The sequence below is a fragment of the Puntigrus tetrazona genome, chromosome 20 (genome assembly GCF_018831695.1).
Source record: "Puntigrus tetrazona isolate hp1 chromosome 20, ASM1883169v1, whole genome shotgun sequence".
Taxonomy (NCBI): Eukaryota; Metazoa; Chordata; class Actinopteri; order Cypriniformes; family Cyprinidae; genus Puntigrus; species Puntigrus tetrazona.
The window spans coordinates 4869914-4883825 of record NC_056718.1 but is presented as its reverse complement, the minus strand read 5'-3'; the positions used below and the strand labels follow the sequence as shown (position 1 = coordinate 4883825).

Here is a 13912-nt window from a genome sequence, read left to right as displayed (position 1 = left end):
TATATATATACACACATATATATATAACAATGAATGATTATATTTGTATTAAAATGGTTTTATTAGTGATATTATTTAATACTTTTCCATCTGTTGAGTGTAAAAAGTTTAGAAAAATGAGATTATTATTATTACGAAAAAAAATTAAAAATAAAATAGCCTTTTAAATATTGTTTATTTCACATATAGTTATGTTTACATTTATATAGGCTTTTTGTTTATTTGTTTTTGGCACAAAGGGTTTATTAGATGCTTATAAGTCATTGTAAAGCGTGCAGTGGGTTCAACCTAAAAGATCATATACAGAAATATCCACAACATCCAAAGCTTCCGTGCCCCAAAAAGTCCTGCACGGCGTGTTCCATTCTTCATCCCCATCCACACGTTTCAGAGTTAAGAGAAAGCTAGTTTCAAAACCTAGCGTGTATTTTTACACCATGTAAGCGTTCCAGGTCACTGAGCCGTGTGAGCGTGTGAGAACGTGTCTGTGATGCCCAAAAAAATGCAGTCTACCTGAATGTAGGCAAGTCACTATTGAGACACGACCGAACTAACAGCATAAACTTTATTTGTGTGTTGCCATTGTATAATGGTGTTCCTCCCCCAGAGGCAACAACGGTAACCCTTAATGGAAAAAATCATGTTTTATTGATGAATCTGACTTTGCTCTGGGGCTTGACTACACTGACTGTATACACTGTATGCATGTTATTGCCTCGGTGTGAAGTGATAGGCCATTTATCATAGTTCATCTGCTGTGATGGAAAGCAGGCAAGACGGCTTTTAGTGAGAATTTTAAAACGTGCTTCACAAATTGGTTGCATCTGCTAATGTAACGTTAAGACAATATTAAAATTGTATATGCTATAGGATTCTGCAGTCGCTATTTATTAGGGTGCTTTCGATTTATTTTGAAGATAGACTGTTTTAAACTTCTCTAAGAAGCGTAGACAGCGTACCTAAAATTGTAAAATTCTTATGATTTGCAAAGCGTAATGTTTTACGTGTTTGAGACCAACAAAACAAACTGCAATAAAAACCTATTTAGGCCTATGCAATGGCCTAACCTTCAGTATGAGATGGAATAATACAGCCCTTGTGACAACTAACCTAGTGCTCCTTTTTCCTTTCTGTGTGTTGATCTGGAGCAGATGTGGTTGAACCTCAGTGAACGCGCTTTAGGGTTATTGAAGACCATCAGGTGGCGCTATTGGCTTTAATAGAAACAGTGCAGGGGGTGTAACACACAATTATGTACCTTGAATCTCAGCATTGGCGATCTACAATGTGTAGCACATATTGGTTTATCAATTATTATCTTTATTATTGTAAATTAAATGCACAAAAAACAAAACAGTGGTGTGTTAGTAAGCACAATGGTTTTATTAAAATACAACAACACAGTTTTTGCTTTAATTTCGCTAAAATGCCTAGTTCTTATGTTATATCCACAAGACAGTGTAATAAGACGATTTTTTTTTGTAAATTAAAAATACAAATAATTTTTTATTTGACTGGACAATTTATTTTAGCTTTGGCATTAAAAGTAATTTAAAAAGCATATATATATAAGTTTTTTTGATAAAAAATATCACATATTAAAATATTAAAACAGATATTTAATCTTATTTTATCTCACAATTTGCAGTGAAAACCTGTAAATGACGTCCCAAAAAGTGACGCACAACTTTTAACAGTAGGTTATTTTATTTATCATCAGTTTTATTCCTCGCAGAGTTTTAGGTCGATTACTCTTTTGTTACGCAACGTGCAATGCATTATTTTACTACGCGTCACGTCAACGCTGATGGGGTTTTGTGTTTGTGCAGCACTTTTAATTCGTGCGCTCTTCTGTTTTGAACAAGTCGTATTTGAGGTGCAAAATGAAATGTAACTTGTTGAAGTATGTTGGTCAAGGCTGCATCCTTTTATTCCATTGAACGAAATGCACGATTTTGACCTGCGAAGAGAACCAGCACACAAATGCCATCCGGCGCAAGTCTCAAAAACGCCGTTAACGTTTTGTCACTGAATTTTTGTGCCCCCGTTTTCCGCACCCGTACACTTCGCAAGGTCTTTTTTTAGCAGTGTGCGGTGACTGGAGCGTTGCCGGTGGGCACGGAGACCCTCTGTCCCCAGACTGCCGCCGCTAGTCGCCCCCAGCGCCACGCGTCACATCACGTCCGTACTTGAACTTGAATCCCATTCCATTCTTCAGAGGCAACCCCACACACACACACACACACACACACACACACACACACACGCACACACACAGGCGCTGGGTCCTCCCTGAGAGCAGCGTGAACGCGAGACGTAATTGCTCGGGTCCCGATTGATCTGGAGAGGAGGTGTTGTCTTCAGAGGTTGAGCCATTCCGCGCTCTGATGCCAAGCGCACATGGAGGACAGTGCCAAAGACTTCTCTCACCTGGCGAGCACGCCGTCCGCGGATCTTGGATTTCCATTATAGCAGGACAGCGACCGCTTTTAGGGCTTTTTAAAGAATTTTAAGACAAGTGTTTTGGAATCGAGGCTGTCGCTGCTGCGGGGGTCGGAGCGGCGTTCGCGCGTCGCTATCTCAGGTTAAGTGGCACTTAGTTGATGCCACACGACAGCCGAACGCCGTTTAGTCTGTTCGCAGAGTACAAGTGTTAGTTCGTGCCGCGATAACGACTAGAACTAGCGCGGTGGAACGGTACCGGGGCCGAGGAGGAAAGTTTCTGGAGCGCGCGCATTAGTCCGAGCGTCCGTGAGATGCTGCTGTAAATGCGGGGCGATGTCCCGACGGAAGCAAGGCAACCCACAGCATCTGTCCCTCACACAGAGGGAGAACCTACCGAGTGAGTACAAGACCTCTGTCACCTTCTTCACGCCGACCGCACTGCCATTCCCTCATTACCATCAAGCACAGGGGCACAGAAAACTTTCTTTCTCGTTTGCTCGCTTTGTTTGTTTCTCGCTTGATATCTGCAACTAAAACGTGAGCTCGCAAAACCACCGCCGAGTCTGGTGGAGGTAGGCTATAAAACGCTAACTAAACTTATTTAGAACCACAAAAAGCGAGCCGATCGCAGGCTTACTCATTGCGTTTAAGCTATTTTTTTTTAATCGATAACCTCTTACCGACAATTGAGGCCTGTTAGTTTCCATCGTGTTTATTTTCATTTTAAACATTATCGGTGCGTTCTAGCGTGGTGATACTTTCTCCTCATTTATTGTGAATTACCGTTTTGAACAAACCGAAAGCGCTCCACATAAAACCATAAATCATAACATACAGTTTTGTGAGACCCACGCGTTCATCTGCTCTGTCCCACTCCACACGCACACACACACACACACACACACACACACACACACACACACACACACACACACACACACACACACTCACACACTCCTCACCTATTTTCTATTATCGTCACACATAGGCTATACACAGGCATACAAGGCTTACCAAGTTTACTTTATGTAGTTTATTTAAAATGTTCCGTCTTTGCTGGATACTCTGGTCTTTATTTACTTTTAAAAACGAATGTGCTGATGCATTTTTAATCAGTTTTTAATATAAATGGTGTCCTCGATGTTGATCTTTCGAAACAACACACTCCTTTTGTTCATCTTTAATTTATCCTTTCATCTAAGATGCTTTACACACTCTTTCCAGCAGTAAAACTTCACGTAAAACCGTTTAAACCCTTTCTTTTAGCCTGCTTTTTTTTTTTCTTCTTCCCTTAAAAGCCTTTCTTGCACAATAAAAACAAATTAGCTGCAATGTAAACTATTGAGAGTAACATCATGGAAAGTGCTTACATAAAAAAAAAAATATAAAGACCTATTCTGTATAATTTATCATATAATCTTCACGTAATGTTCGCAAACGATTATAACAGGGATTGCAGCCATAAACAATAAAAGACCAGGAAAGTTTATCCACAGTTTTAGACATTACACAGGCCTATCACTAACGTGATTTAATCCGTACGCACACGCTATTTATTTCAAAAAAATTAATTTATCTGTTTAAGCTTAAGATGTGTTTGTATTGATCGAGCAATTAAAAGATTTCTGATTAACTTGTTATTCATTTTGGCATTTCTGGTTTCGCCGAGAATGTGGGTGCAATGCGAAGGCGTGCCTTCCTGAAATATCTGATTCAGTAGTGAGTAGATGGTCTTTACACGTCAAAATTTGCCTTGTTACTGATTCCGATGTTGTCCTTTTAGAAAACGTGAAGACGTGAGATGAGAAAAAAATGTGTTAAAGGAGTGGGTGGGCTTACAGAGAGCCGGTGGCCTTTAAATTCAAACCGCTGCCAGTCTTGCCAGGTTACTTCACCTATTAAGCAGAGGTTTTTATATTTTTCTCAGGATGCATTTTTTGGGTGCCTTTTCAGTTGTCGTGACTGATAAATACCGAAACGTCTCGTACATTATTTCCTGCTTAAATATGTATGTTTGCACAGCAAAAGCCATCCCGTGTAAGTGTGCTGAGCGGAATAATTATACTGTGTCTCAAATACGTGTTTAGTTCAAACATAATTAGTCTGCCGGTGTGTGTGTGTGTGTGTCAGTTGGCTAACGCGCAGTTTACATTGTGCGCTCTATACACTCTATCGCATGTGTACAGAGTGTAAACCGACACTTTTTAAGTGGACTCCGTTCAGGTTTGCACGCCAACCTCCATTCCAGTCTTCGCGGGCTCTTTCTGGGGGTGTCTGTCTGTCTGCAGGGGAAAACCAAAGTGCCCTCATTTGGCTATGTCAATGCTTTTGGCACAAAACATGTCAGTTAGCTGGAGGTTGCACAATAGAGAGATTCTGCCCCGGAGCGACAAGACCTATAGATCACGCTCAAAGAGAAAAGCAAGGAACAGGAATATCAGCATACTTGACGTCTCGAAATAAACGCGGGGTGCACTCTCCGCCCGCATGTAAACGTACAGGTGCGCGCGCTAAAGAAAACGTCTCAAGCCACGACCTAAAATGGCAGGGCTCTCGCAGGCGCAAATACGGGCTCTTGAGGAAGTCTAAGAGACGAAAACGCTCATATAGAGATTTCCGCAAACCGCCTCAGCTCAGAAGAAACTCGTTAGTTTAGCCTTTTTTCTTCGTAAGACGCATGTTGACGGCGCGAACATGTATGATTCATTGCATGAGTAGCTCGGCTTGCGCGGAACGCTAAAATGTGGGTGGGGGCCGTCCATTAGGGCCCTTACTGGCTCTTAAAATGTAAAACGACTCTTTAATGGCCGTGAATGTCAGCTCTTTGAATGCTCACATGATGTTTTCCGTGATCTTTTAGCGGCCGCTGGTCATCACGCTAATAAAACGCAAGGCATGAACCGCAGCCGGACCACAGCGCCTTTGATTTCCGAGAGCGGAAAGGGTCACATCGGCCTTTTACAAGTGGCTCTCGTCTTTAGGAGCGACTTTATGGTGATGTCCACCCTTTTCGTGTGTGTGTGTGTGTGTGTGTGTGTGTTAGCGCTGCCTTCGAGAGAACTTATTTCACAGACCGTGTTAGCCGAGAGCTGTTTGATGGACGTGCGGTTACCCGCTGATCGGACTCGTCTGACCTGACTTGGCAAATATTATAGGCGAGTCTCTGTTCCACTGCACAATATTTGGGTTTATTTTATGAGTGTCGTGTTTGCTGGTTTGCAAAGCTTCAGTGGAGTGTAAATGTGCACTGTTGAAGCTGATAGGGGGTGCTCTAAGTCCTTTACGAGAGGGAAAGTGATAGAGAGTGTGTGTGTGTGTGTGTGTGTTTTCTTTGAGAATCTGATTACTGCCTTCAGGAAACGTGATAACTGTATTTATAATGGTTAATACCCCGAATTGCTATCTCTTCTCCCAAGTGTATCATTCCCACAACAGGCTCAGTATAAATCTCTTATCTTACGCTAAAGGTAATTAATTCAATTTATTGGAGTATAGATTTCACCCCGGGGAGCAGTAATATAGACGCTTGCGCCCACTGTGCTCATTGCTCCTAAACATTTCGTGTCCTTGCCTCCAATCAAGTTTTTTTTTTGAAACAATATTTGCAGTTCGGATTCGCAGCACGCAGCTTTCTGTGATATTTTGGGGTTCGGAGGAGTCGTTAGCGCGCACACGTGCATTTCGGAATTGTGCGCATTTGTTTGGCGTGCATCCAGAAGCAGTTGACGGTGTATAGGCCTTAAATGAAGATAAGAAACAGACGTTATCAAGCACAGGGATTATTATAATTTTTTTTTTTGCAAAATGCACCTGGTGAGCTCAGAAATCACATTAGACAGAATCTTTTAACACATGCTGGAGACGTTAACAGTTGCGCAAATATATATCACTCGTAATCTTTGTTCTGAATGCGCTAGATGATCTGTTGTTTGCTGTTTTTTTTTTTTTATTTATATATATATATATATATATATATATATATATATATTTATTTATTTATTTATTTTTTTATTCAGAGCCATGACCACAATATACTTGACTTGAAAATGAATTTTTAATAAAAATGAATAATAATCAAAGTAGTGGATCAGTATTTCAGATTTATTTTATTACAAATTACTGTTGTATTATTAAAATTTTTAATAGAACTACACACACACACACACACACACACACACACACACACACATATATCTATATATATAGAGAGAGATTTTCCACTGTTTTTGTTTTCAGATTGTTTTGTTGCACACATTTATTTCTTTCTACTGATTTCCTCGCCACGTAATTCTTTACTCTTGCTTTTCACATTAAACGAGGTTCAAAAACCACAAATAATTATTTAAAAAAACATTACTTTCATCAAATCTGTTTGCTTTAATAGCACCAGAATCCGAGCTGCATTTGTTTGTTTACAAAAAAACCCTTTACGTTGCGGAGCATGATTTGAGAATTCGAAGATCATCTCTTATATTTCAGCGCAAGACCATTTATTTAAAGCTCACATGATCAGTGTAACACATTTTATACTGAAACAGGAATAGCGAAGTATCTTACACAATACACGACACAATGTTTCTTGGTTTTAAAATGCCCTGTTCATGTCCTAGTCTGAATTTGCTCGCAGATCCGAGATTTTAAATTTAAGCCCGCTGTGTAGTGAGCAATTATCTGTAAATTCACAGAATTGTTGTTAATAGAAAACCTGACAAGTTGATGGTTTACGTAATTTCTTGCGTCTTTTCTATAAAGATTTAAGTTTCATCTTCTGATGGAAATATCGCAGCACACACATCATGTGCTGTACACCTGTGGCTCTCACGTACGGCCTCTTCTATTGTGTCCACGGCTCGTGTCTGGCCCGTTCGGGACGGTGTGGATGCCTCCCAGCACACCCCCTGCGCCCAATTCCTTGGCATTGGGTCCAAGCCAAGCCCACGATGTTTGTGTTCTCCTTGGCATTGCTCCACTGCTCTGGGGGTCTCCTGTCAGCCGGTGAGAGAGAGAGAGAGAGAGAGAGAGAGAGAGAGAGAGAGAGTGAGCGAGCTGCAGACAGCCGAGTGTGTGCTCTCGCAGGCGTCCTTCAGATCATTCATGCGCTGCTCTGTTTAGATATCACATGCTGCTCAAACTGACTTCGGTCAGCTCTGTGATAGCGGAGGTTCTAAATTTAAAACAGATCAAGAATATTCTTTTAATCTAAATATCATGCTGAGTCAAAAATTCTACATGTTGCTCTTCCCATGACTCCTACACTCGTAATCATAACACATTTTTTGCTACTATGCCACAGAAGAATCAGGAACCTTTCATTGTACTTTTATATATATATATATATATATATATATATATATATATATATATATATATATATATATATATATATATAACATTTGTGACCCTGCAGCACAAAAGTCTCTGGGGTATATTTATAGCAATACTCAAAAATACATTGTATGTGTCAAAATGATTGAATTTTCTTTTAAGCCAAAACTCATTACAACATTAAATAAAGATCATGTTCCATGAAAATGTTTTGTACATTTTCTACTGTAAATACATCAAAACTTAGTAGCAATATGCATTGCTGAGAACTCCGTTCGGACAACTTGAAAGGTATTTTGATTTCAAACCGTACATCCATGGAAATCTTATTTACTCAGCTTTAAGATTTTGTATTAAAAATGAACCCTCATGACTGGGTTTGTTGTCCAGGGTCACATTTTAAAAACTGAAGAATCTTTTGTGCATTGAAAAGGTTACACGGATGTCAGATGGGCAAAACAGAACCTTTATTTTTAAGAGTGTTCAGCCAACCAGTATGTGTTTGTCCCTCAGGCAGGGACTGGAGTTGATTTGCTATCGGATCTCATACTGCTGCTGTTTTTTCCTGTATTTACGCCGTCTGTAAATCTGTTTTGTATCTCGTTGTGGTTTTGTGTTGAGTCAGATGCATTTCACAGCAAACAGTGTGCTGTTTCGTCATCGCTAATAATGCGGGAAAACGGCGTCGAGATGCCAAACAGGGAATTTCGACGAGGACACGAGGTGATAAAGATGTAACTGATTTTCACATACGAAAACGGCTGTTTGTCAAGCTCCTTAACCGCTGCTCCCAACTTGCACCTGCGATGCACTGACACACGAGGCGACCCGAGCCTGAAAGCGTGTTTTGCGGCTTCTGCGAGCGCTAGATTGCCTGCTGAGACGTACCTGTACGGTGCATGTGCACCTCTCCAACATCCGTCCAGCGTGCAGAGAAGTAGACCGGAAACACAGATACCACTGCAAGACTGCGACTGTACTACCTGCTACACACACACGCACGCACACACACACACTCCGCCGATCGTACTGTGCAGCTCGCAGGTGTTAAGTCTGCGTGTGAACTGCGAATTTTGCTTTACGAGGACAGAATCAGACCATTCTGACTCTTGCAACTCGTGCTAATACTAGAGATATTTCATTTTCGTTTAACAGACTCCATCCAGCTCTTTTTGGACGCGCTCCGCTCGCAGCGATTTGTGGGGATAGCCGCAAATGCGTGGAAAATTTCGGTCCATGAAGTCATTTAAAAGAACTCATTTGTCGTCTAGAGTCTACAGTACATGCAATACACCAACAAGCAAGTTAATCATGTCTGGACCAGTTTGATAGCCAGACCGAAAAACAGATTTGCAGCTCACAATAACCGAAGAACAAAAATCACAGACACACCAGTAGCAATTTGTCATTTAGAAACTTGACAGGTACTTTAATTAGTTAAACCAACTATTTTAAATTCGAACTAGTCAAGGCAAGGCGTGTGTATTTATGTCGTTGCACATTTTATAGACCAAAATGTTCGTTTAAAATGCTTTATGTAATGGAAATAGCTGTAGAGAGAGATGTAGAAGGTATATAAAAAGCATTGAAATTTTTAAATTGTCATTATTAAAAAGTGAAGTTTTGAGAAATCTTCATGCAGGTATTTTCCATACAAATCCAGTTCATTCTGACAATGTCAGTCAATCTCCATAACATGTTTAAATAAGCAATGTAAAACTAATCAAACTGACTAAATTATTCTTTATTTTTACTGTATTTATATAGCACTGTATTAATACAACAAATGGTCCCTCAGTGTTTTACAGAATAAACATATAAAATAACACATGGCAATAATAAAAATCATTAAAACTAATATAAGCCTACCTCCTGAATTTCTGTAATAGCTTTTGACAACAATTGAAGTCAAAATTCAGTTTGTCATTTACATTACCAATGTAAATAATCTATGATATGATTATCGTATAGTGCTTGATATGCACATAGTACTTCACACACACACACACACACACACACACATATATATACATGAACAAAATGATCAATGTATCTGCTGTGTTTACGATTGTTAAAAATACGAATGACAGGCATAAATAAATAATCATAGATTATTCTTTTAAAAACACTAGATAAAAACAGAAAGACTAACAAAGAACAATCAAAAGCCAATTCAAGCTGAAATAAAATAATACATCAGTAAAAACATTTTTGCACAGCGGTTAAATTGAGAACGCAAGCAGATGTTTTCAGTCTGGACTTGAATGTGGTTACCATTGGGGAACATATGACATCTTCTGGAAATCCAGTAATGTAGTAATGTTCACCTGTACTTGGCAAGAAATGTTGCTCACACAGTTGTACTTAGAAGCTAATTTTGCAAATCACACATAATAAACATGATAAAATATATATATATATATATATATATATATATATATATATATATATATATATATATATATATATGTTTCATCAAGGATAAATACAATGGATTAGAAAATATATTAAGAAATAACCAATGAAAACAATATTGAAATTTATACGAAACACATAGCAGGTTTTAATCGCAACTATCTGTGGCAAATTGATCTGTTACAGTTCAACATTGATTATTGTAAGCCATCTCTGAAGCATAATGAGTTTATAATAGAGTGATGATTTCCCTCTTCTTTCACCGCTCAGCTGCAGCAGATCATGACCCGTCGGAGGGCTCCATGGTCAGCCCTGTGGGCGGAGCCGGAGAGAGCGACCTGCTGACCTGCGGTCAATGTCAAACCAACTTCCCCCTGGGAGATATTCTAGTGTTTATCGAGCACAAAAGGAGACTGTGTCCCGGACCCGGCGCCTGTTTCGACAAACCGACGGACTGTGGCGGCTCCCCGGCCCCCAGACCCCCCCGGCCGGAAATCTGCCGGAGGTCTGGACCGGTGGAGGTCGGGATCCAGGTCACGCCCGCAGAGGAGGAGGAGAAACGACTGACGCCCGCCAGAGGAATCTGCCCCAAGCAGGAGGGCGTCCCAACAGGTAGGTGTTTTACACTAAGGGCTGGAGGAGGGGAAGGTTTATTAGTCTCTGAAGCTTGGCAGGAAAGAGAAAGCTGTGAAGTAACAAATACCAACTTTACTTGCACTTGAAATCAGTGTACTCTTCAAGAACCAACAAAGTAGTGTTTTCTTGTCGAGAATCTTATTGCTGTTCTTCGGGCTGTGTATGTTTTGTTGAAGGTTTTACAGTAGACAGTAAGTACAAAAATAAAACTTGAGCAACTTTTTTAGATGGTTACTACATTACGTGTTTGGTGTAGTTAAGATTAAAAAAAAATCTTTTAATACTTCATTTACTCAATAAAAATAGTATAAACATTTATGTTGGGCAATTAATAATCATGATTAATAATATCCAATATAGTTTTTTTTTAATATAATATTTTATATTATTGTTTAGATAATATGTGTGTGTAATGTGTATATTTATTATGCATATATAAAGAAACACACATACTGTATATATTTTGAAAATATTGACATGCTTTTTACATGTATAGATTGTATTAATTATATATTATATTAATATATGGTATTAATAATATAAGTAAATATATTTAAAATATAAATGTAACATATTTTTATTAAATATATACATGCCTGGGTGTGTATTTATATACATAATAAATATACACATTACACACACATATACTATTTATATATATATATTATTTTATAATTAATAATTAATCTTTACCCAGCACTAATAATAAATTAAAATAGCTGTTGGTAATATTTTAATGTAATAATATAAGATAATATATTCTTAATATATTTTTGCAATATTGAACTTTCTTTCTTTCTTTCTTTCTTTCTTTCTTTCAAATCTTACTTAACCCAAACTTATATAGAAACTTTTGTCCCCTCGCCCCACACAAATCAGCATATTAGCATGACTTTTGAAGGATCATGTGACACCGAAGACTTAATGATGCTGAAAATTCAGCTTTACGTCCCATGAATACATTACTTTTAAATTAGAAAGGTGTTATTTTTAAAGGAATGTTTTAGCCCAAAATGAGTATTTTGTTTTCTAATCATGTCGCTTAAACCCCTCATATTATTTGTTTTCTTCTGCGGCACTAAAAGAGATTCATTGCACAGAAGGGCTAAACTTCTGTTTTACCCTGATGGCATTTAGCATCAGTGATATCAAAGCCGTCTCTTTTGAATTGAAGACAATTAATCATATTTGTGAGTTTCAGTAAATACCAATGCCATTAAGATGCCATTAAGATGTTGATTTTTGGGCCTTAGCAAGTATAAATCACCAGCCAATGCATAAATTCAGGCCACACTTTATTTTAGGCCACCTTAACTACTATGTACTTACATTGAAAAATAATTACACTGTACTTATTGTGGCCATATTTTATTGCAAAACACTTTTGCTGCTATTGAGGTGCCATGCGGGTAAGGTTAAAGACAGGTTTGGTGCTATAGGTAGGTTTAGGGGTGGGTTAACAGAGTAATTATAAATGTAAGTAAAAAAATTAATTACAGATGTAATTACGTATAAGTATTTTTGTCAAAATGGAGTTATTCACATATTCTTATTTACATTACCCGATGTTTCTTTTGTAAGCTGTGTGCATTTTTGTCTTTTTTTTTTTTTTCTATCTACACAAGTTTATGGAATGCAAAAACTTTGAAGCTCAATATCTGAAAACTGCTCAGAATACAGATAGATCCTTATAATTCTAAGGCGACGAAATATAAGCACCATCTAAAAACACGCATGTACGCAAAAGGTGCATTGTAGCAAATGATTCATTTAATAACGAAAATAATAATAACAAAATGTGGCCGGGATGATGTGACGGTACATAGATGATGCAAAAAAATTAATTTTGGGGGGAACTGTTTAGTGTAGTTTTATGTGCACAGTTTCTCTTCATTACAACACAAACACACACGTACTGTTCAGCAGTTCTGACCGGATCACTTCTCTCAAAAGGTCTTCTACTTCTGACTCGGGCCTTCAAGAGGGATTAACACCCCTTGCGTGATTTTATTAGAGCAAAGACGCAGCATCTCTCTCTCTCTCTCTCTCTCTCTTTCTCTCATCTCTAAGTGAAACATAACAGCCCTGAGTGCGCCAGCAGCTGAAACCAATTCTCCAAGAGGAAAAAAAAACCTCCAGAAATCCGCACCCGACGTGTTTGGGGGAAATATCATCGTATTAAGAAAAAAAAAAAAAAAAAAAAAAAGGCTAAGAAAGCCCATTAAAATTCAAGTGCTAAGAGACATAGTGTGGGGATTAATGAAGAAGATTCCTCATTCAGAGGGTTAAAGACTCAGTTTAGCGCGCGGGGCCTGGAGGGGCCACATGTTATCTTCCAGCGCAGTGCCGCCCACCCTCCTCTCAACACACACAGCCTGGACAAGGAAATGCTTCACTTGCTAGTCAGGATATGACAAATAGAGACAAATCAAACGCACGCACACATTTGCTGCCCCACGCTAGTCAGCAGGCTTCAGCCTTGTCAATACTTTTTAAAAACCTAAATTGTACAAGGTTATTAGTTTTCTGTATTTGTTTGAATGTGACTTCTCAAAGCTCTTAATCTTGAGGGTTTTTTTTGTATTATCTGAACTCTTTACCGAACAACTTTGGCTTTAGTTTTGCTTCGTTGACAGAAGTGGAGAAGCCGTCAAGGTTATCCACAGAAATGCAGGGCAGGAAGGTGCTTTAGGCTTGAATTAAATATTTCCAGAGCATGAAAGCTTTACCCCAACACGTTAGATTGCCACTTAACTGTCTTAAGTTTCAGCCAAATTAGATTATATTTAATGGGGCTAATTAAATACAATATGGAGCTATGGCTGCCTAGAGGCAAAAGCCATGCATGCTGTGGGCCAAAACGCCAAGCCTAATGGGTGTGCGCTAAACCCTTCACATCTCAATGGAAATGTTTTAATCCACGCTAGAATGGCTTCTCTGTTCAAAAGTAACTTTAAGATAGCGTATGTTTATTTAGATGTGGTTAAGAAATAGTTGACACCGCAAAAGGACATGTTGGAAAGGTTGTTCTCGTTTACTTTAATATTTCTTTGCAAATGGTGGAGCGGAGCGGTCACATGTTAAAAAATCT

At 38.7% G+C, this 13912-nt stretch overlaps 1 protein-coding gene across 1 annotated transcript in view; it reads left to right on the top strand.

Moving 5' to 3' along the window:
- The first annotated feature begins 2198 nt into the window (after window positions 1-2198).
- The window catches only part of bcl11bb (BAF chromatin remodeling complex subunit BCL11B b), a 32249-nt gene continuing 20535 nt past the window's right edge, over window positions 2199-13912 (top strand). Inside the window, exons 1-2 of the mRNA XM_043220022.1 lie at window positions 2199-2842; window positions 10456-10797. Of these exons, the coding sequence (XP_043075957.1) occupies window positions 2779-2842; window positions 10456-10797 (406 nt within the window). The 5' untranslated portion in view covers window positions 2199-2778. The remainder of the gene's footprint in view (window positions 2843-10455; window positions 10798-13912) is intronic.